We start from the raw sequence: 21,793 nt of genomic DNA on the forward strand, positions 1-21,793 counted from the left end.
ACTAACAAAGCTATGGGTCCAATTTCGATTTTTTAAATTTTCAGAACGAAAAGGGACACGAAAAGGACTAGGATTAATATTAAATAAAAATGTAATTAATAAAATTCTAGAAGTTCATATTTGTTTTCTTATATAAACACTGTTTACTACCCTGTGTTGATATTTAGATATTAAAATTCCATTATACCCTTACATACCTCGATTATCAAGTATAAAATGTCAGGAGAAGCAGCTGGATGAGTCAGTGGTCGTGGAGACGTGTGTTGGGCTACTTGGGGTCGTCTGGACAAACATTACCCATCGTCGGACACCACCGGACATGGCCAAATGAAAATGTGTAAGGCTGCCCCTTGGCGAAGTCGCCGTCGCCACCGCCGCACAATTATTACTTCAACTTTTCATTTGGGTCTCTCCACTCTGCGGGTTTTTCCCGGAGTCTCGAGGTGCTGCAGGATCGCAGGATTGCCGGATGGCAGGACACTCCTGGCCATGACTTGTAATTTCGCTTCCTACGTCTCATTTTTCATATTTCAACGCTTTGAGTGCCATTTGGCAAACTGCAAACTGGAAACGGCAACGGCGACTGGCCAACAAGGTAAACAGACAATTTCTCAAGCGACTAATGCCCTGACTTATTGTTGAACTTAGGGGGAAGGATTGGAATGAGTGAGTGTGGGACATGTTCTTGTGCCAACAGACAAACCTCAAAGTGGGTTCTGGAATGGGAGCTTCGAGCTAAAGATTTTGACCGCCATAAGCAGGGTCAGTTCTTTAAAGAATGGTTGTTGTCAAGCATCAGTCACCTTTTGGCAAGGTTTGATACTTAATATCTTTAGAACATATAAATTGGAGAAAAATTATTTGGATCATATTCCATTAAAATCTGAAAGAACAATTTTAATGAATTTATCATACATTTAATTCAAATTCATTAAAAGGTCACAAGAGTGAGCAATATTTGATCAGAAATTAGCAATCAAATTGTAAATGCAAATTAAGATTAAATTAAAATACAAAATAAGTGTTGTGCAATTCTGAGAACGAATTTCAATGGATCAAGTTTTGGGCCTAGAAAATTATGAAAGGATAAATTTATTTTTTATTATTTTTTTTTTTTAAGCTTAAGTTTTATACAAATTTGAAGAGAATTTTGATATAAAATAATAAACTTTTGCAGCATTATTTGCCTTTCTGAACTTATCTTAAGGACTTAGAGTCAAAGAACCCGACTGAAGAAAGACACCGAAACACTAAGGCTGCAAATCTTGGATCTATCGGATACATTGATGATAGCATGTGATATCTGTTTATGATGGTCGCGTCGATTTCAGGCCACAAAGAAAGAGGTCAATAACTGCCGAAGGAATGATGATTCGAGTTCAATGTCAAATCCCTGACCTCTGGCCGTGGATGACCAAAAATGGGTGGCAACAGATTGCGCATACGACCTGTTGAAACAATCAAAAGTCGCAGTTGCAAAAAGCCCCAACAAACCGAATAAAAACGCAGCATTATAAACAAAAACAGCCTACAAGGAGAAAGAAGCATGGAGGAGACCATAAAGAGCCTAGCAAAAGTACAGAATTTATGTGTATAAGTAAGCCACGAAGGTCATATTAAATTGCCATAAAGAGCTATCGATTTTATCTGCAACAATGGGAAAAAGGAAAATCGCTGCGCACAAGAAAATGCTACAGCATCCTAACGAGGACACTGACACCGCCGAGAAAATGGGGGAAATGTAGGGAGGGAAAAGCGGAGGGAAAGCAAAGAAAAGAAACAAGGGAAAAATAAAGCAGCGGGCAGTCGGAAAATCCATAAAGAGGCGCGTCTGCGAGGGGCCGAAAGAAAAGTTTTCCCTTGCTCCTTTTTTTGTGTGGCCGCAGCTACCTCCCACCCATCCCCACTCCTCATCCCTTTGGCCACTGGCTAATTAGAAAAGTTTTCCCCTTTCCATTTGGGCGAGTAGCTGAGCGCTCATAGGTGCGAGTAGCCGAGTCGCCATTTTTTAGCCCACGTGGCGTATGAGCGACGGAGACAGAGCGACACTGGTGTCACACCTACTTACCTACCACACGTAGCCAGGAGCTCAACCATTGGCTGGCATAAATCACAGTTACTCCCCGTCCCCTGTCCCCCGTCCCCATTTTCCGCTTTTCCCAGCATTTTCCCCCTGACGAAACGGAGCACCTAACGCACTCGGAGAGACACACCTTCAATTCTGGAGAGGAGCAGGGGCTGGGTTTTAGTTAGCTCTACTTTCCCGGCGCACCTGCTTCTCTCTCTCGGCTTTCTCTCTCTCTCTTTCTCTCGCTTTCTCATTTGTATTTACCTAAGACAGCAGTGGAAAAGTGGAAATAAAAAAAAAAGAAAAGCTGGCAAAAAACCGAGTACCTAACGAGCAAAAGCTGCGCACCTAAACCTGCGCTACACAAAAACTCCAGACGAGCTGAGAGCACCTCACAAACACTCACGCACACTGGGAAAAGCGGAGGAGGAAAAGCGGTGGAAAAGGGGCAGAGGAGAAGCGGCAGGGAAAAGGTGAAAGCCGAGCCACCAGATGAGAACAGACGACGTTGACGAGCACACGACGAGGGAAAATGACGATGACGTTGATGGGGAAAATAAAGCAGGATGGGGGAGGAATAGAGGGAAAGGGCAGGAAAAATATATGAAAATAAATACAAAATGGGGAATAAATGGTGGCCATCTAAAGCTAAAGAAAACATAAAAAGAAAATCAGGGCAAATAATGAAAAAACATAAAATCGTTCAAAAGGGTTAAACATTTTTCATTCGCAGAAATCAAGCAAAAGGGATATAGTTTTATAGTGACATAAATCACAAAGTAAGTTTTCCAGCTGGGATTTTCCTTTGGCCGTCGGAAAAACACATGGAGCCCCACCCCCTGTGAAAAACCCCTCGAAGGTGCTTAACTTTGGTTGGCTGCCAACATTTTCGTGCTCACCTTAAAAAGCGTAGGTAGCACGGCCATATATGCCAGTGAGAGCGAGCGAGTCGGCATGACAGGCAACAACCTGGCTGTGATTGTGTGTGTGTGTTGGCCAGAATATCTGTATGTTGTGTGTGTGTGGATGTATCTGTGAGAGCGAAGCCAACGAACGAAAAACGCACGACGAATAACAACTGTTACTTGCGGTTGAGGTTGCAGCTGGGTAACTCACAAGGGGGGGCTTGAAAAGCAGGGGTATGGGGTGGAAAATCAGTGGAGGGGGGCTCTACACAGGTAAGAGAGAGAGGTAACGGCGCAGCTGGCACCTACATCTAGGCATGCCGCACTCTTCTAGCCAAACGACGACGACGAGGCCAAAACGAAGACGATGGGCCAACACCTAAAGCAGGTACATATAGACACGTATATACATATATATGGGGAGCGGGGGGAGTGGGGGCTTCTGACGCAGGTAGATTGGTGGATGCGTAAGGTACATTATATATCTCAGCCAGACTTCAAGCACGTGTCGAGATATTCTCTGAGGTGTGAGCGAAGGACATGCGCAGTGCCGTAACTCTCTCCACAGAGCGGAAAGACTTTCGCTGTTAACTAACAGCAGGGGAAATTCAGGGGCAGCCACTAACATAGCCCCATATCGTGTGTAAAGTTCAAAAGAAAATTCATAAATAATGTTAATTTATTTTAGCCACTGCAGCTGTCTTCGCCTGACAGTTGGCCCAAGATATGGCCATAAAATACAACCCACAAACACACACACACACTCGGGGAGACATTGACCCACAAAGGAAATTAACATAATTGTTGATTCTTGCGTTTTATTGTCGAGTGCGTTTTGGATCTGGCCTTGTCCTCAGTCGAATCGATTTTGTGTAAAATGTAAGTGCCAAAACTGATGATAAAGCATTTGTCCAGGGATTGAAGAAAGTCCAGACCACTCGGTCGAAGTGCACTAAAGAACGTATTGTAAAAGTAAACTAAATAAGGACATTCTTTGTTTATGGTTCTTTTGAATTATATAAAAACAATAGTTTTGGATTTAAATATAGTTCTGCATTTATTGCTTTCGGTTACTCTCCAATCCTTTTTCTTATTTGCTCTACAACTATACTCTAACTCCTTAGTTTTGGTTTAACATTAGTTAAGGGTCAGTTTATTACTTTATTTGTTCAATAGGTAATTTGTATGTCAATAAACTTTTGTATTAAACTATTTTTTTTAAGTGTGTGATTTTATAAATGCCAAATAAAGTAAGAATAATATATTATACGAACTATTTTTATTAATTTTTGTATGGCTCACTAAAAATAAAAAACATACATTTACAATATAATACTTTAATTTTTAAAAACCTGTTTATGTATCTTTATGAATCTTTAAACTTCTTCTAATTGAATTTTAATATCCATTGATTGCACTTTTCGACCTTTCTTAACTCTGCAAACAACAAAGTTGTGCATACGCCACGTAGCCCCCACAATAAGCCAACCAAATTTGCATTGTTGTCCTTTTTGGGAGGAGACCAAATGAACAGTTTCGCTGTCGGGAAACTTTTCTCGCACTTTTCACACTTCTTTTTAGGGCCGGAGATGGAAAAAGGAGCAACAGGATACAGAGCGGACTTTCCTTGTTGCTCTTTTGGCTGCTACAAATAACCGGCATCAACTTTAATCACCTGCTTAATTAAATCAGTTTCGCCCGTCGCAGGTCGCCAGCTCCTTTTTCCCCACTTTTGCAGGATGGTCATTGTTCTGTTGTCCTGAATCCTGGCTGCCTGCATAAATTATGTGCTGCATAATCACCTACAAGCGTTCTATTTAAGCTCCTGGCAAGTGTCCTTTGAACTCCATACCCTTGGCTCCTTGTTTTTTGACCACTTTTTTCCAGCTGGTCGCTGATGTCCGATAAAGACCTTAAATCATTTACGTTTTCCTTGCCTTTTTCTTTGTTTTTCCACGATGTGGTTTTCATTTGCTTAATGCTTGCGTTGAGTTTTTATTTTATCGCGAGATTCAGATGCAGATTTATGTTTTTTAATTCCATTAGAGTGTGCTTTTCTGGGATAAAGATTAAAATAATCATCAGCGGAATAAGAAGGTGAGCTAAATAAGAAAAAGCTAATTTTAACAAATGTAATGTTTTAGAAAGTTAAGCCATCTGTAAAAAGGTTAAAAAATAAAGCGGCAATTTTCTCTTTTTAACAATGGATCGACGAATAAGATATTCCTGCATTTTCTTAATTCGGTAGATGGGTATTATGTATATATTTTATGCATTCAAATTGCAGATTCTACTTGAAATGTATTTAATGGAAAATCATTATCCTTTCTACAAATATATTTTATTTCCCCAGGAAATCAAAAAATAACCAGAGATAAAATAAGTTGGAAAACAACAAAAAAACTTTCTGAAGTACATTCCATATTTCTGTGACGTATAACTTTTGCTTATCAATTGCTTTCCCCACATAAATAAACCATCGATGTTTGTTCAATTGTAAGCGAAACTACAAAAGCAATTAACAGAGACACGAGGTTAATTGGCAGCCCCCAACCTTCACTCCCCAATTTCGGAGTCCCTCCTCCTCTGATTAATGTAATGGACCGCAATTTACGTCAACTTAATACTCATTTCTGAGCAAGAGTTTTTCGCCTGCTCCAAGGATATGTGTGTGTGAATGGGGAGTTGGGTAATTCGAATGGGTGGTCCAGTGAGGTTGATTTGCTGCTCCATTTCTCGCACCACTTGAAAACGCCTAGGTAAGATTTATGAGAGAGTGGGGGAGTGTAGTCATTGCTTGACTCAAAGGACCTCAAGTGTGCAACGCAATTTGGTGAAAGTATCAAATTTCTCCCACAAAACACTTTCACCACGGCATCGCCAGCTTCCTTTTGATTTTTTCCCTGCCACTGCGGTTACTGGACGTAGAAAAGTAAACAGAAGGTTAATGGATTTGACACACGGTTCCAAGGCATCTACGGCACTTGGGCGTGAAATGGATATGCTTTCAGGCTAGGCACACACGATAAGGTCTGAGGAGGTGGAACGAAATCGGGGAAAAAACATTGTTTTGCTTACTCGTTGTACGTAAGGATCCTTAAAGAAATGTGGTGGTCCAAAAAGTAGAAGTCTACAATTTAATGGCTTTAAGTTATCAGAAAAGTTGGCAGGAACTACATTTTGATCAAGAAAATCTGTTTTAAAAGGTAAACTTAATCGCTCTGTCCAAATCGATTAAACTCTATCAACAGAAAAATAAACAATATTCTAAAATTCTCCCCTATATCGATACTAATTTTGATCTACATCTTTGCCAACTCAAGTTGCGTTTGCACTTGAAGCTAATACTTGACTTTTTGAGCAACTTTAATTTGTTTTCCCAGTCTGCTTGGAAAATTCCCCCACCGATTCGCATTGCTGGTCGTGTTTATTTAAACTTTCGCTGCACGTCCTCGCAGCCAGAAGCTGCAGGCTCAAAGTTCCAATCAGTCGTGCCTTTTGCCGTCTGGCTGACAATTGGCCAGGACACTCAGGACTTTCGCCCACTCCGCAGAGGCACGTGCTCGCTGAGGGGATCGAAATAAGGCGAAGAAAACTGCAACTGTTTACGGGCAAAATGGCGCAGTTTTTTGCTCCATTTCACTTTCCCCCTTTCAGTCGGAATCCGCATCGAAATAACAAATAAATGCAGCTGCAAATAAATCATGTGCGAAGGTGTCCTTAGCCACCGCAGGAAATCTGCGCCACTGACAGTTTTAATGCCGAATGAAGTCCTGCCTGCCCAGCCACTCCCCCTTTTTTTTTTGGAAACCCCCCCCCTCCCCACTGCCAAGGTCTCGCACTTGTGGCATATGTGTGACGTTTCAATATCCTGTTGCGTGATTTTTATTTTCATATTTTTTATGGAGATTTTCCCGGTGCGTATGTGTGTGAGGATGTGAGGTTGCTACGTGAAAAGTCGCAAGTCACAAATCAAAATGCTCACCATTGTTTGGCTTCGGTTTTGGTTCCACTCTGTATGTTTTTGTTTTCGCATGTTCTTCTTGTTGGTTTCGCTTCGTTTAGGCCTTTGAGCTGTCTACTTAGGGGGTTTGGTATAGGAGGCTTACATATATAGTATACCTATTAGGGGTAGGGTTGTTCAGATAGAGAGTCACGCCAGCAGCCAATAAATCAAAATATGTATAGCTAGCCCCCATAACTTGATTTTTATACCGTTTCGCGTTAGTTGTTGATTTTCTGATTTATGTCACGGTGGCTGTGCTTTGTGTTTTGGATTTTGATAAGGCAAAAATTTAAAAGTTAATTGAGTGAAAGAGAGTTCACTTAAAAAAGGCTGCCATGTTAAATTTGTAGAATGTGGGGAACGAAAAAAAATAAACACATCTGTTATTATTACAATACTAAAGTGACCAGACACGTTATCCTATATTTATTTTAAGCGTTTAGGTACGTAACTGTTTAAATTTAAGTTATAGAAATAATATAATGGCTCTTCCTTTAAGTTCATCCAATTTCCACACATTTTGAACTACCTCAGTCCACAACTTCCACCCTTACTCACTTCCTAGTTGAGCTGAATTGTAATATCCATTTACTACGAGAGCTGGCAAAGTTTTCCAATACCATTTGCCATAATTCTGCTTTGCACATTGACACCTAACCGAAAGGCGTTCAATAAGAGCCAAAAGACAAGGCAGTGAAAAATAAATGGAAGGAGCCAAAGGATGGCTCTAAAAAATTGTGAAAAGCACTCGAAATCTTGGACAACACTTTTCCGGCTTGGACATGGACACTTAACTGACAATGTCTGACCTTTTCAGCAGCAGAAGTCGACGAAAAGTAAAAGCAAAATTTAAGCAAAAATCGTACAAAGACATAACAAAATTTTTGATGTATGTACAAATGTGGGGGGTCAGTTGTGAAAGGGAGGGAAAACTCTCTGGTGGAGGGGGATTGGAAAATGCTTACGTGATGTTCAAGTTTTGTGTGAAGGTCGCAGGGAGGTTAGGGAGGAAAAAGCAAAGAGGAGTTGGACAAGTCAAGTCAGCGCATTGTTGCATATGTAAAGAAAAGCCTGGAAGCGCGGGAAATCTTCAAGGGGGAAGTGCTGTGAAAATGAAGATGGAGACGGCGCCTTTGTGTCACAAGTTGCCAACACATATTTTCCAACTCCACGAAGAGTTCCCCAGTCAAACTTAAAACTGTCAAAAGTTTCGCCGTCTCTTTTCCCTTTTTGCTACCATCTCTTTCTCCGCTCCTCTACCCGTCTCTGTCTCCACGTGAGGCATCCACATTTGGCCGCCTGTCAACAGCTGCTCCTCAAAAGCGGTTCAATATTGATTCAACTTTCTGGCCAACAACTCGGCGATTAAAAGCGCATTTAAAGCCGTGAAAATGGGGGGTGATTAAGGGTTAAGGGATGCAAAAAGTGGTGTTAAAGGGGGAGAAAGTGGTTCAACCACATGCAATTGCATCTTCTGTTTTAAAGGAAGCTCTTCTAAAGCGCTAAACCCTTTGGGAACCCAAATTGGATCTTTAAAAACACTCTCAACTTTTCACTTATGTTTATAAACTTACTTATAAAAACTTACCCTTATCATAATATATCACAAATTTTAGACCGAGAAATGTAATAAAAACCATCTCTTTAAATGTATTTTAGTTAAATATACTTATTATATTATATTTACATAATTATATATCCGTTTGTTAAGATCGGAATATTAAAAAAAAGTACATGATTTTTCATACTATAACTTGTATTTGTAGGTGGAATAAAACCAAAACTTTTTAGTGTCATGTAAAAGGTTACGGATCGAAAGGGTTAAATCTCCCCTAATCACCTTCACCGGCCACACCATTGAATAGCCCCAAGGACAAGCAAACAACAGCTGCCTGCAAGTATGCTACAATAAACTGCACTGCAGCTGGTACAGTACAGCCTACGACAAAGGACAATGCTGAAGAGGTTTTCCCATAAAAGATCCTTGAACCAGGATACACTGTTTTCAGGGGAGTAGACTGTGTGTATGTTACGTCCGCCGGTTGTTGCGTGTTTACGCAACGTAACCAAAGTCAAAACCTCGATTAGGATTCAATCTGCTGCTGCGGGCAACACTGGCTACGTTGTTTGTCCTTGTTGTTGTTACCCCCTGACCCCATCCCATCCCCAATTAAATCCCCATGCATTCCCACATCCCCTTCCAAAGAATTCACGCAGGTCAGGCAACAAAGTCAAACCGATTAAAACACACGCACGGGGTTAGAGACAGACAAGTCACGGATTTAAAAAGAGTTTGGCACTATGAGATACCGAATAAAAAGGATATTATGTTGGATCCATAGCTCAATATGAACTGAAATAAATTATAATATACAATTAAGATTTTATTTATATTAGATGATCACTTCGAATTGGTTTCTACGTTTTAATTCCTATCAAAGTGGATACTGAATTATGTAGAGTCTTCTTTATAATGTGAAACCCCAAAAATCTTACAAATCTTACTGCGAACCTAATAAAGATTTGAAATGAGTAATCATACCCTCGATGCATTAAGTGATTACAGAGTACAGCGAGTACACAGACAGGACCTCGGCTCCATTGTCCGGCCGTGTCCTTTTGTGTCCGCATAGGTAGTCACAGTGTAGTCCACTTCGAAACAGAGGGGCTCTGAAACTCCGGAGCGGTATTCTTCAAGGGGCAATTAACTGTTAAGCTTCCAAACAGCGGCAGCAAAAAAGTGAAAAATCAAGCAAAAAAAATAGTTGTCTCGCTCGATGGAGCGGTATTCAAGGGATGTGTGGCGGGACTTGCATAGATTAGATTTCAGCTGGAACAGGCTGACGCCACCCGGCCACGCCCCCCTGTTCGCCTATCCGGGAATCCCCGATCCCCGTGCAGTGGCGAAATATTTGCAGCTGCCACAGAAGCGGGGACCGCACACTGGCGGCCATAAAAGAGCCATTAACGCCAGGAGTTTGGACCAGCCACCGCCCTCCCTTCGACCCCTCCGCACGTCCTTGGGGATAATTTAAAGCGCTTAAATTCAGGGCGGTGGAAATGCTTGAGTGGTAACTGTCAGCGACATTAGCGCATCCAATTGCCAATTAGCCAAGGTGCAAGAAATTAAATTAAAAACCGCAGAAAACAGCGAAGAAATCAAGAATGAACAAACAAAAAAAGAGGGTGTGACTTCACCTTGAAGATTGAATATATTTTTGGGAAACTCCCCTCCTCAATTGGTTGGTCTTACCCAAAAAGATGCCAAAAAAGGCAAAAACACCAGCGAACACGAAACCAATTTAAAAGAAGAAAAAACCAAAAAAAAAGTCATTGAAAGCCAAATATGTATAGCTCGAATAATAATACTCTTACAAGTTTAAAACTAAATTCTTTAAGAAATACATTTTACATTTGGTTTAAAAATGTATTTATTTTTTTATTACCCTATCTAAGAACGTTAGTTGTTTGTAATATAATCTCTTTTTGTTTTACTCAAAAGTCTTTTATTAATAAGATAACTTAAAACAAATGCATACATTTCCACCGAACCGTAGACATTCGAAGGACACTCATCAAGGAGCAAGGACACGACCACGCCCAGCTGTCTCAACAGTCTAGAGCAAATTAATTTGTCGAGTGTCCGTTGCAGCCAGAGAGCCTTGAAACGAAGGCCACTCTGAAGGTGCATCAATGAGTTGACAATGTGGAGAAGATTTTCCTATTTCCCCCATCCACCCAATCCCTCTTCCCCCGCTGTTCCACCCCATATCATTGTGAAAATCTTTCAGCGGAAATCTCAATCTGCGCTCGAGCAAATTGTTGTTTAAATAAAAATTTAAAGCAAATTGCTACGCGGAAGTAAATCGTTTTGTGGTAATGGCGGATAAAAAATGTAAGCCACAGCATATCAAATTACCCCGCAGATGGAAGAGGACATGGAACCAGATGACAAAGTGCGCGGTTTCCCGAGGAGGGGAGTGTAACAAGGTGTAGCCCAAAGTAAGTCAGCTCCTTGATAAGTGGAGATTGGCTGGGGGTGGATTCATCCCGGGATGCGGTTGACAGTCGGGCGCGTTTTGATGCGATGCTGAAAAATTGTTGCTAATTTTTTAACAGTCAACGGAGACGGAGTTCCGGAGATTCGGGCAAAGAGTATCGCATTTCAGGGGAGACGCCGTCGAGTGCAAATGGTTGGCATTTTAATTTTATTAGAACAGGAGCAACAAGCAGACAGGGAATCTTAGAAAATCCCTTAAAGGGATTTTGGGTTGTAGATCTATCTCTAAGATAGAAGCAATAATGGAGAAGCAGTTGTTATTGTTGGCTTACAAAATTGTTAATAAATTGCTTGGTATCAAAATTCATATGAGAAAACTCTTTTCAAAAAAACCCATTCCCTAATTACAGTCCTTTAAAAAATTTTAATAATACATCTAAAGATTTGTTAAATGTGATAAAAATATAAATCATTAACAAGTTACAACGTGTTCAACTTTGAATCCTTTAAAACTAAGTCAAAAATTTGAGATACCCAAAATGATATGCAGAAATTCCCCGGATGAAACAAATGCACCTTTCAGCACAGAAACAGAAGCTCATTGTCTTTTATACAGCTCCCCAACCTATTTCCCAATGCAATTTAAGCAGCCGCAGAAAAATGTTGCCAACACATTTCGCACACAGGAGCAAAAAGGGCAGACGAACGACTTGAGGGATTTTGCTGAAATGACATTTGGCTCCGCATGTGACAGGATGTCGAGGAGTAGGAAGGGCAGGAGGTACACCCAGTACAGGAGCAGCCGTTGGCATTGAAAAAAGCAATTTAAGTCAAGTGCAGAGCAGGGCAGAGGAGTACATGATATAATCACAAGGTAGCTAGTTGGAAATCAGTAGTAAAAGGCCTTGGTTACTTGTGCTTATGCTCAAAAGGCCATCACAACATAACTATTTCAATCATATTACCATATATACAAACAAACCTATTATTATCTATCTGTTAAAGCTGAGAAAGGTACTTTTTTCTCAAAATAATTAACCTGAAATTGTACCTAGGTAAATGAGTACCATTCCCACCACTTGTGGCAAGAAAACACAGTCAAATGCAAACAGGAACACACGCATGCCAATTGTAGCCATCTTCCTGCCCTTCGCTCCCATCACTCATCCGCAGGGTGTGCGCAAATTTTGATAAATTACCGCCGTTACCTTTTGGCCAACAGTTGTCGGGGGAAAAACCTGCATACATATGTTGTCTGGCAGATGAAAGGACTCAATCTCGGGAGGTGAAATCAAGACAAATGCATTGCACTGTTCAAGGATAAAAGTGCACGCCATCAATCTTAATTGAAAACCAAGTCGGCAAAAGGCAATGGAATTGGAAAACTTTCCTTTATAGAGCCAAACAAACAGGAAGCGAGCAAACAATAAATCTGGCAAATTATTAGCAGCGCCAATCGAAATCGAAGTGCAAACTTCCAAGGAACTCTCGAAAGGAATGGGGCAAGATTTTGGGGCAAGGGGAAGAGTGCTTTCAGCCAGGCGTAATAAATGGCAACCAGAACCACAGGGAAGTTGCGAGGTAGAGAAGTATGGCTAATTGAATTTAATTGCCCACTTAATGGTGCAATGAGCTGATGACCAATGCCAGCCAAGAAAGAGAATCGAATTGCGAAACGAAGTTCAAGGTATTGAGCGAAAATTGGGAGGAAAACTATTAAGAGAGGGGAGGAAAATGACTAATAAATAACGATGAGTAATTTAGTACACACTAAGTACTCAAAATAAATATTTTGAATATGAATATTTTATTGTAGAGTTTATAAAAACAATTAATAATAATTAATTAGTAGAGGACCTCAAAAAACTGATCCGTATTTATTACAATTTATTGATTATATTTATGTTTTGTTGGAAAATATTTTGCTGAAGTTACGACTGCGAGGAGGCAGCATGGTGGGAAGAAGGAACATCTGATCTAGTTCGTGAATCCAGCGTGTCATAACTATAAAATAATACATTTTTATAAAAGGAAATTCTAGATAATAACTTCTTTTCAGCTCACCCAACTTCGTGCCAGATATCAGAGGACATGCGCCGTGAAAGGTGCGTTCATCATAGTCGTAGGACTCGCCATGCAAGTTGTGCCAAAACAAAGCCGATCCCTTCTGAGTTGGCACAGCTAGATTTATTTTAGAAAAGGCGGTAGCTCCGCCGTGCTCCACAGTATTAAGCTGTTAGATGAAATGATTTTGTAAATTATATTTTAAAGCTAATCAATAAAGGAACGATCTTCTTACTTACATAAAAAAGAACAGTGGCAATGCGATCGCCAACGGTCTCCACATAAGAGGTCTTGGAGTCAAAATAATCGTTATGGGGCTCGAAATGACCACCGAATCCGTACTTCATGAACTGAATGTCTCGGTCTCCGTGCACATTTAGACCAGTAATGTCACCAACTCTTTGACGAATGCGTCGAAACAGCTGCCGATCTTCGGGTTTCGCATCCTTGCGGGGAATCCACGCCCCATCGGCTGTTCGGCTGGGGGCAAGCTGCTCTATCCTGTTGTCGACACGAAAGACCGTGGTCCTCTCCAAAAATGGTTCACTCATTCGCACCAGCCGTTCCATATCGTCATCGTTTAGAACATTATGATAGAGGACTATATACGGATCTAGCGAAAGTTCTTCCATCCGAAAGGGTGCCAGTTTCAGGAATGGCGACGTAGTTGTATTATAACGACAGTGAAGCCTCGTGATCTTTGATTCATTCGTCTGTCTTCTGCTCACAGAGCGACAGAGACCATCAAAGACCCCTTCGGATTCCCAAGTCTCCAAGTTCAGAGTTGGATGAGGAGGGTTCTCATAGAAGTGCTGGGCGAGTCTATTACCAGCTTCTCCAAACATTGTATCCTTTATTAAGATTTCACGAGCAGTGGATAGACTGCCTAAAAAAAATGTATCGAAAGATTTTAATTTCAATTAATCATTTTTCAACCCACCATTGGCAATTAGAGAACGAGCAAGCAGCAAATTAATTTTTATGTTGGTGAGCCCGATCACCTCGTTGTATTTCCGCGGCATGTTATTAAATAAATTCTTGGCCAACCTTAGCCATTTGGTGGCTATTTGATATCTACCCGCCATGAAGGAGCTTTTTGCCAAGGTATAGCAGTCACTAGCAGATAGGTTGCCACTTTATAAGAAAATTGTATATTTAAAGATGTTTAGAAACGTATTTTAAGTGACCAACCTGTACTGGACCCCATCAACCAATCCTCTGGCTACATCTTTGGGTTCTAAGTCATACGAATGAACTATGCGAATCAAGGCATGAGTTGCCTCATCCAGATCATCCTGCAATGGAAGATCGTTGCGCAGTTTCTCGATTGAAGCAATTTGTCCTAAAATTTATGAGAACATAAAATGAACGCAAAAGGATCTGAGATCTAACCTTGACCCACTGGCTGCCGTATTAATTTCTCTACCGGCTCCCAATCCTCGTGCATTTGACGGAGCAGGGATAAGCTATTTAAAGGATTGGACAGATACTCTACTTCCCTGCCCTTGGCTTCTTCCAAGGACGCTCTGAACTCATTAGCTATCCTACAAACATAAAATGAGTAGTCCGTATTTCATTTATAATTGACTTCCCACTTTTGCAGCTGGTTGATTTTGTCTTGCAGCTCCACCGCATAACTATTGAGTAGGATGATGAGTTCCTTATCCTTTTCCAGCAAGTTCATTTTCTCCTCCGCTGAGGTTACATAGTTTTTGCGACCAATATAGCCCACGTTTACCGAGATTAGGCCAAAGAAGATAGTAACCAATAACAGTAGGGTATAACTTATCATTTCTACGGATTATATCACAAACATCTGTGGGTTGTGTGAAGCTTCAAATGAGTTGTTGACAGTCAGACATCCAATTCGACATATTATACGGTTATTAAAGGTGTAAATAATAAAATTTATGAAATTTATTTTTAACGGAAAATGTATTCTGTTATTCATTCAAAAAATTATTATAATATATTATTTATTACAAAAGCAAAACTAAGAAAATATAGACACTACTAAATTGTTATGAAATTTTTGCAAGATGCAACTTTAAAGTAATTAAAGTTTAGCAAATATCACACTGTAAAGAATGAAATGGTGGGTATATAGAATAAAAATCGCTGAACTCTTTATTTGATTATAAAAATAAAAAATGTATTAAACAAATGATAGATTTTTCTTGCCACTTATGGGTTGAATAAACATTTGATCCCTTTCTTGTATCCAGGCTGCCATGGCTTGAGAAAATGTAACTATTAGCCAAAGATAAAATCAAATTTCTAATACTCACCCCATTTGGAACCATTAAAAACTGGACAAGCTTCATGGAAAGTGCTCTGCCTCACTTTGTGTGTTTCTTCATTTAAATTATACCAGAATATAACCTTTCCTCGCTCCGCAGGTACTTTCATATTTAAGTACGGAAAAATAGTGTCACCATCTTGTGGGTCATCGTTTAGCTGAATAGATAAAAAGGTATTGGGAAATGACTACAAATAAATGGTTTTCGAAGCCTAACAACTCACATAAAAGAAAACGGTGGCGATCCGATCTCCTAAAAATTCAGTTTCCGATTTTGTCGTATTGTAATAGTCATATTGTGAACCGTAGTGAGCACCAAATCCGTACTTGAACAAATTCACAGGATGTCTGTCGCGGATTTTCAATCCAGTGATATCACGTATCCTCTGGGTGAGGTGATCCAACAATGGTCCACCTGTTGGGTCCATATTTTCGTAGGGCAGAGTCACTCCCAAAGCGGTACGTCCCCTGATCCTAGTACCTTCATCATTTCGAAACGCATAGGTGGGTTTCAGTTTCGGTTCCGCCAAGCGCTTTAACTCCTCTATATCTTTATCGGGCAGAATGCCATGGTATACCACGATATACGGTTCCAGAGAGATCTCCTCCATCTTCAGAGGAGCCAGAATCAAAAAGGGTGAATTGATAGTATTATATCGACAATGAAGTCTCGACGGTTTCGGGGAGAACGAGGAACGGCAGAGCTCCTTGAAGTAATCAGGCAAATTGGGCGACATATCATTTGCCTTGTACGGAAAAGAGTCGAACTGGGCCAGCAGAATTGTCGCATTCTCGGCGAGATCGGGCTGTGCCAACAGCAACTTGTGGGCTTCATCCACCTGGCCTGAAAAACAGAAATTATAAAAGTTAATTCGGTACTAAATACTGGACTTAGACTTATCCAGATCCTTATCCTTATGTTAAATTTCTCTTACCACTGAATAAATCACTCACCTAATTCCATTAAGCAGCGGGTCTGCAGCAAAGCCACGTCCTTTTGAGTTACTCCCAGGACTTCATACACATCTGAGTACTGCTCCGTCATTCGGCTTTTTGTATAGCCCAACCACTGGTATGCATTTTTAAAATATCCCCACTTGAAGTACATCTTTGCGATTTGAAAGCAATCCAGAGCTGTAAGTGTGGATCTTTGGAATAATCGGAATTATAAATTATAGGAATTAGGAATTATATAAAAGGATATTTATTTGGGGACTCACTTGAACTGGACATTATCGATAAGACCTTGGGCCATTTCCCAAGGCCTCATTCCATAGGTTTCTGCTATTCCGAACATCGCCCTAGTGGCTTCCTCGATATCCGCCTGCCAGGGTAATTCCGGTAGTTTCTTTTTTAGAAAATCGATTTGTTCTGCAACCAAAGTGAGATGGAAAGGTTTCTTGGAACTCATGTAGGTTTTCTTTCTTACCTTCCCCCACTGGCTTCTTCATAAACTCTTCCAGGTATTTCCAATCCTGGTACATGTGTCGAATAAGTGGAAAACTGTGAAGAGGATTGCCCAGATACTCCTCTTCTTTACCTCTTGCCGCCTCCAGTGGTTGTCTTATTTCTTGAACTATTCTGCTCGAAAAATGTAATACAAAATTGTAAATATGTCAACAGAAATATGTTTATATCCCAAAGATAAGCAGTTTGCATTAATTACTCGTTTTAAAGACCTTTAATAGCTGGGAACGTAAGATATATTTTATAAGCTGTAACACACCTCTGTAGCTTTTCCACCTTTTCCTCGATTTTCTCGGCATATATTTTAAGATTGCTTATCAGTTCGATATCCAATTGCATTAAGTCCATTTTTGCTGATTCCGTGATTAGAAACTCTTTGCGGCTATCAAAATTAATGTAGCCATCAATTTTGCAACATAAATGAAAAATTACGAAAATGTGAACACCTTTAAGCAGCATCATTTAATGACTGATGAGAACGAATGGTCGAAGGGTCCAATATGCGTGATTAAAGTGATTTAACTGTAACTAATTTTTAAATTTCTGTGGAAAACGAAATAAGCAAACGAAAAATAACCCCTTTTTTATAATAACAAAATCTATTTATACAAAAAGACTAAGGATTTTAAATGATTTTTAATTGTGTATAATGACTGCAAGATTCTGCTGGGCTTATGTATAACTATTTAAAGTCTTAAATTTAAACTTGAGCTTTAGCATAGCACGTTAAATATATAAGTAAAATGCCACCCAGCTCGAAACTCGCCATCAATGAAATATCCGCTCATTCTGTCTTCAAAATAAACTTGATCAAAACTGAAAAGAAAGATAAGACAATCAAATATATCGAAAGAAGGATAATCGATAGGATTTACCTAGTCCACTGCCCATGATATTTGGACAAATCGTAGTCGATAGTTCCTCATGCTCGAGGGTGATCAACACACTTCCCCTTTTCGGTTGCACAAAAAGATCTTCTTTTGGCAGTGTAATGGCCCCCCCAAGGACACGTCTTTCAGCTATAAAATAGGCAAACAATTATTGAAAAAACCGGTCAGAACATATGTCAGTAGCACTCACGAATATCATAACAGTGGCCTCGAAATCTACATTCAAAACGTTGAGTTTGGGGAACTGAAATGGGATAAAAACATATTAATAAGTTTTAGTAATCGAATTGTTGCAATACGGTGTCTAATTTAAAACACATAATTAAAATAACGTATAATACAACTTGTAATAAAACCTTTATCTCTCGATTCATTACCTTTTTGGAGTCCCGGAATAGTTTAAAGATTTCAAAGGTCTTTAATTGGGCGTATTCCACTACGAAAAAGGTCTCCCAAGTCGCGTCCATTCCCGTCATGTCCAAAAGCCGCGTTTTGATGCGCTTCATCACCGGACTGTATCCATCGGAGATGGAACACCCGACAATTCCCTTCCGAAGCTCAAATCGGGCATTTGGAGGACAGCGTTCGTAGGCGTTCTTCACGTGAGATATTTCCGATTCGTAGATGCTCCCCGGATAAATGATAGTGTAAGGATCCGCCACCAGCATCTCATACTTTAAGGGAGCATATTCCAGGAATGGAGTGACCCAGGTGTTATATTCGCACTGCAATTGACCGTGATGTGAGGGAACTTCGCCACGGCAGTGGCTTTCCAGAGCGGTGGGACTTGGTTCAGGATCGAGTATGGGTTCCATGGGGTCCCTCAGACTGAGCAACTCCATCTGGCTAAACTCCAGTATAAGATGCACATTCTGGGGATTCAAATTCGTTGCTGATTCATAAGCACCATGCGCGGACTCTCTATCTGAAATGGGTCTTTAAGGTTTACTATTTGATTTGATAAGTGTCAGATATTTATACTCAGTTTAAATAGGGTCCTGGCCAGGTCTCGATACACCTGCCAGCGAGGAGCTCCCAGTAGATCGAACAGATCGCTGTACTTTGAGAGGGTATAATTATGGGCAGCCACTTCGAGCCATTTGGCTGCCCCGAGGTAATCGTGCTTCTCATACAGCTCCAATCCCAAGTGATAGCAGTCCAAAGGGGAAAGATGCAGGGGACTACGGAAAAATATTACAATTTAATTGGAATCTACAGATATCAAGAACTTCCAACCTATTGCGTTCACTTCGGACTACCAGGTCAGCGGGTTCGTAGTCGTAGAACTGGGCCAAACTACTGACATCCTTGGCCGCCTTCTTGAAGGCCACCTCTTTGGGGAGTTGCGGCAGTAGGAGCTCCAGCTTGGCCACCTGATCGGGGCCCACCTGCTCCTCCATGTAAACCTGCCAGCTGACCCAATCCTGATGCATGTGTCTAATCAATCGAAAGGCATTCAGCGGATTTGAGAGGTACTCTTCCGGATCTATTCTGGCCTCGTCTATCTCGCCGATGTACTCTTTCAAAGAACTAAATCAATTTGATGATTACTCCCTTATCAGTATAGCTAGCTCGCTGCCGGAAATGTCTTTCCGGTCGCAGATTAGTTGAAAAACCCACTTGTTTATGATGCCGATTTTCTGCTCCAGCTTTTCGGCATATTCGCGCAGATTCTGCAAGAGATCACGTTCTAAATCTAGCATTCCCCGAATCCGCCTCTCATCGAGGGCCTTGAAACTGGGACAACCCACGATGAGGAGCAGAACAAGTGGCCAAGGTGACACAGTCATGACGATGAGGTGTACCGGGGTAAACTGATCTTTAGGGAAAAGAACACCGTATATAATATGATGTTAATATCTGTGACTAAACGCTTTTAACATACTACTCTTAAAGAAAAAAACTTGGTAAACAAATAAATATTTAGTCATCCTATTTACTGCAAAGATGTATGCAAATTGGTATTGGTTTTATTATTATGAGTTATGCACTAAACAATTTTATAAGTTTAATATTTTTAACGAAAACATAATTCATTTGATAAAAATTTGTTCAAAAACATTAATTTCTTTTCAGTGTGCGTGTCAAACTAGAATTATTTAGGCTTTATCATTATTTCAGTAAATGCAATAGATTTCGAAAGATTCCCATTCCACGTTGTCCATTGAATCCCCGTAAATGGCATGGCTTCTCCATCATTATAGTATAGGCCATTGAGCGCACTGAAATATAAATTTTGTTACATAGTTTATATTTTAAAGTAGTTTTAAATCGAATTTGTATTTATACCTTTGAAAATCGCAATCGGGGTACCACCAACCGCCAGTGTTCTGTGTTTCGCAATCATCTAAGTTAAAATTATCAACAGTGCTGAACCTTGACCCCACCGAATCTACTAAGGAGTCTCCAGCTTTGCCAGAATATTCCCCCACCGATATCAGCTTATAAAATTCGTCATTGCTCCCAATTTTAAAGTCATCATAGCGAGCGTAACTCCTGGATCCATCATGCATTCCTAGCCAAATAAAGAGTTCGTGTTTCACATTTTTGGTCATCTGGTGGATTTTCTCAAGTCCGATAAAAAATTCTCCAGTTAAGCTTCCAAATCCAGCTCTATAATCGTTCCATTTCCGAGCAAAATCAACCGATCCATCCTGTCGTCTTTGAATAACCATCCAACCACTGGAAATGCAGGGAGCTTTGAATGAAAGCAATCCGGGTACTTTCATTTTGTAAATATCATTTTTCTGGCCTATTGGACAACTTTCCGTTCCGCTAAGCATTAAAAGTACTTCGATTATTTTGGTTATTTTTTCCAAATCAGATTTAATCATATCGTTTGGGCTATTGATTTGATCATAAGCGATCGAAATCAGAGCACTAAGATTTTTAGCTTGTGCAGATATGTAATCGATATTCAAATTTTTTAAATTTATAATATCGTCTCTGTTTTTAATTTGACCTTCAGCCATTGCCAACTGACTGCTACAATTTTTAATATTTTCTGTCATACCATTTATCTTCTTATCTTTGTTTTTTATTTGTTTTTCTTGTTCCGCAATTTTGTTAACATTTAATTGTATTAAGTTGTCTTTGTTTTTATTCTGATCACTAAGATTTTTGACTTGTGAAGATATTTTATCGATATCTTTATATATTAATTTTATAATCTCGTCTTTGTTTTTTATTTGTTTTTCTTGATCCGCAATTTTGTTAACATTTATTTGTATTAAGTTGTTTTGGTTTTTATTCTGAGCACTAAGATTTGTGACTTGTGAATTTATATTATCGATATTTTTATTTTTTAATTTTATAATCTCGTCTTTGTTTTTAATTTGACCCTCAGCAATATCCAATTGACTGTTCAGTTTTTTAATATTTTCTGTCATACTATTTATCATGTTATCAATATTTTTTATTATTTTTTCTTGATCCACAACTTTTTTAACCATTATTTGTATTAAGTTGTCTTTGTCATTAATTTGACCTTGAGCATTTTCAAACTGACTGCTCAAATTATAAATATTTGCTGCCATACTATTTATTAAGTTATCTTTGTATATTATTTTTTTTTCTTGATCCGCAACTTTCTGTTTAACAACTGAAAACTCTATCCCCAAATTGTTAATAATACCCGTCATACTAGGTATTATTCTTTGTAGTTCAGTGCTGCTAGCCAATTCCCGTTTTAGATTTTCAATAAAATCGAGGTAAGGTTGGATATCCGAATTATATGCATTTGGCGTCAAGGAGACACTATCTACGAAAGACATCCGCACCGAGACCGAAATCGATAGAAAAAGCACAAAAAACACGGATTTCATAATGTTGAGTATGCGAACTGTTGTACCGTCTGAAGTGAACTAATCTGAATTTTAGGTCGCGACGTATTTTTATACAGAAGCATACTATATTTTTTTATTGTACACGTCAGAAAGAAGTATGTATGCATATATGTACATATCATCTTAGTCACCATTACGATTAAACGGTTCATTGGGATCATAAGCTAATGGAATCCATAACTCAATCTTTGTGTAAACTGTGATATTGACAGAGCCCTGTTATCGAAACAATTTGGCATATAATTTTAA

At 39.7% G+C, this 21,793-nt stretch overlaps 5 protein-coding genes across 5 annotated transcripts; 1 reads left to right on the forward strand and 4 right to left on the reverse strand.

Annotated features, from left to right (window-relative positions):
* Positions 1–469: 469 nt before the first annotated feature.
* LOC108042689 lies at positions 470–1,206 on the forward strand. The gene is given in 5 exon segments (XM_044458552.1): positions 470–557; positions 560–595; positions 649–722; positions 724–814; positions 1,178–1,206. Coding segments are annotated over 5 exon segments (318 nt in total).
* Positions 1,207–12,856: 11,650 nt separating this feature from the next.
* Positions 12,857–14,839, reverse strand: LOC108042607 (prolyl 4-hydroxylase subunit alpha-2). The gene is made up of 7 exons (XM_017120945.2): positions 14,639–14,839; positions 14,436–14,587; positions 14,235–14,385; positions 13,984–14,177; positions 13,283–13,929; positions 13,044–13,212; positions 12,857–12,983 (listed from the first exon to the last, which is right to left on the reverse strand). Exons 1-7 carry the CDS (start codon positions 14,833–14,835, stop codon positions 12,880–12,882), a joined length of 1,614 nt encoding a protein of 537 aa, XP_016976434.1. The 5' UTR covers positions 14,836–14,839; the 3' UTR covers positions 12,857–12,879.
* A 304-nt stretch (positions 14,840–15,143) lies between these two features.
* On the reverse strand, positions 15,144–17,256 carry LOC108042606 (prolyl 4-hydroxylase subunit alpha-1). The gene is made up of 7 exons (XM_017120944.2): positions 17,069–17,256; positions 16,772–16,923; positions 16,563–16,713; positions 16,297–16,490; positions 15,567–16,186; positions 15,332–15,500; positions 15,144–15,278 (listed from the first exon to the last, which is right to left on the reverse strand). The coding sequence occupies exons 1-7, from the start codon at positions 17,155–17,157 to the stop codon at positions 15,199–15,201; spliced, it is 1,455 nt and encodes a 484-aa protein (XP_016976433.2). The 5' UTR covers positions 17,158–17,256; the 3' UTR covers positions 15,144–15,198.
* A 170-nt stretch (positions 17,257–17,426) lies between these two features.
* LOC108042604 (prolyl 4-hydroxylase subunit alpha-2) lies at positions 17,427–19,492 on the reverse strand. The gene is given in 8 exon segments (XM_017120943.2): positions 17,427–17,625; positions 17,685–17,816; positions 17,819–17,828; positions 17,890–17,943; positions 18,077–18,624; positions 18,681–18,880; positions 18,936–19,229; positions 19,320–19,492. Coding segments are annotated over 8 exon segments (1,440 nt in total). The 5' UTR covers positions 19,490–19,492; the 3' UTR covers positions 17,427–17,593.
* Positions 19,493–19,794: 302 nt separating this feature from the next.
* LOC108042603 (fibrinogen C domain-containing protein 1-like) lies at positions 19,795–20,497 on the reverse strand. The gene is made up of 2 exons (XM_017120942.2): positions 19,989–20,497; positions 19,795–19,921 (listed from the first exon to the last, which is right to left on the reverse strand). The coding sequence occupies exons 1-2, from the start codon at positions 20,480–20,482 to the stop codon at positions 19,795–19,797; spliced, it is 621 nt and encodes a 206-aa protein (XP_016976431.2). The 5' UTR covers positions 20,483–20,497.
* Positions 20,498–21,793: the final 1,296 nt, after the last annotated feature.

Source organism: Drosophila rhopaloa, unplaced genomic scaffold (genome assembly GCF_018152115.1).
Source record: "Drosophila rhopaloa isolate 14029-0021.01 unplaced genomic scaffold, ASM1815211v1 contig_167, whole genome shotgun sequence".
Taxonomy (NCBI): domain Eukaryota; kingdom Metazoa; phylum Arthropoda; class Insecta; order Diptera; family Drosophilidae; genus Drosophila; species Drosophila rhopaloa.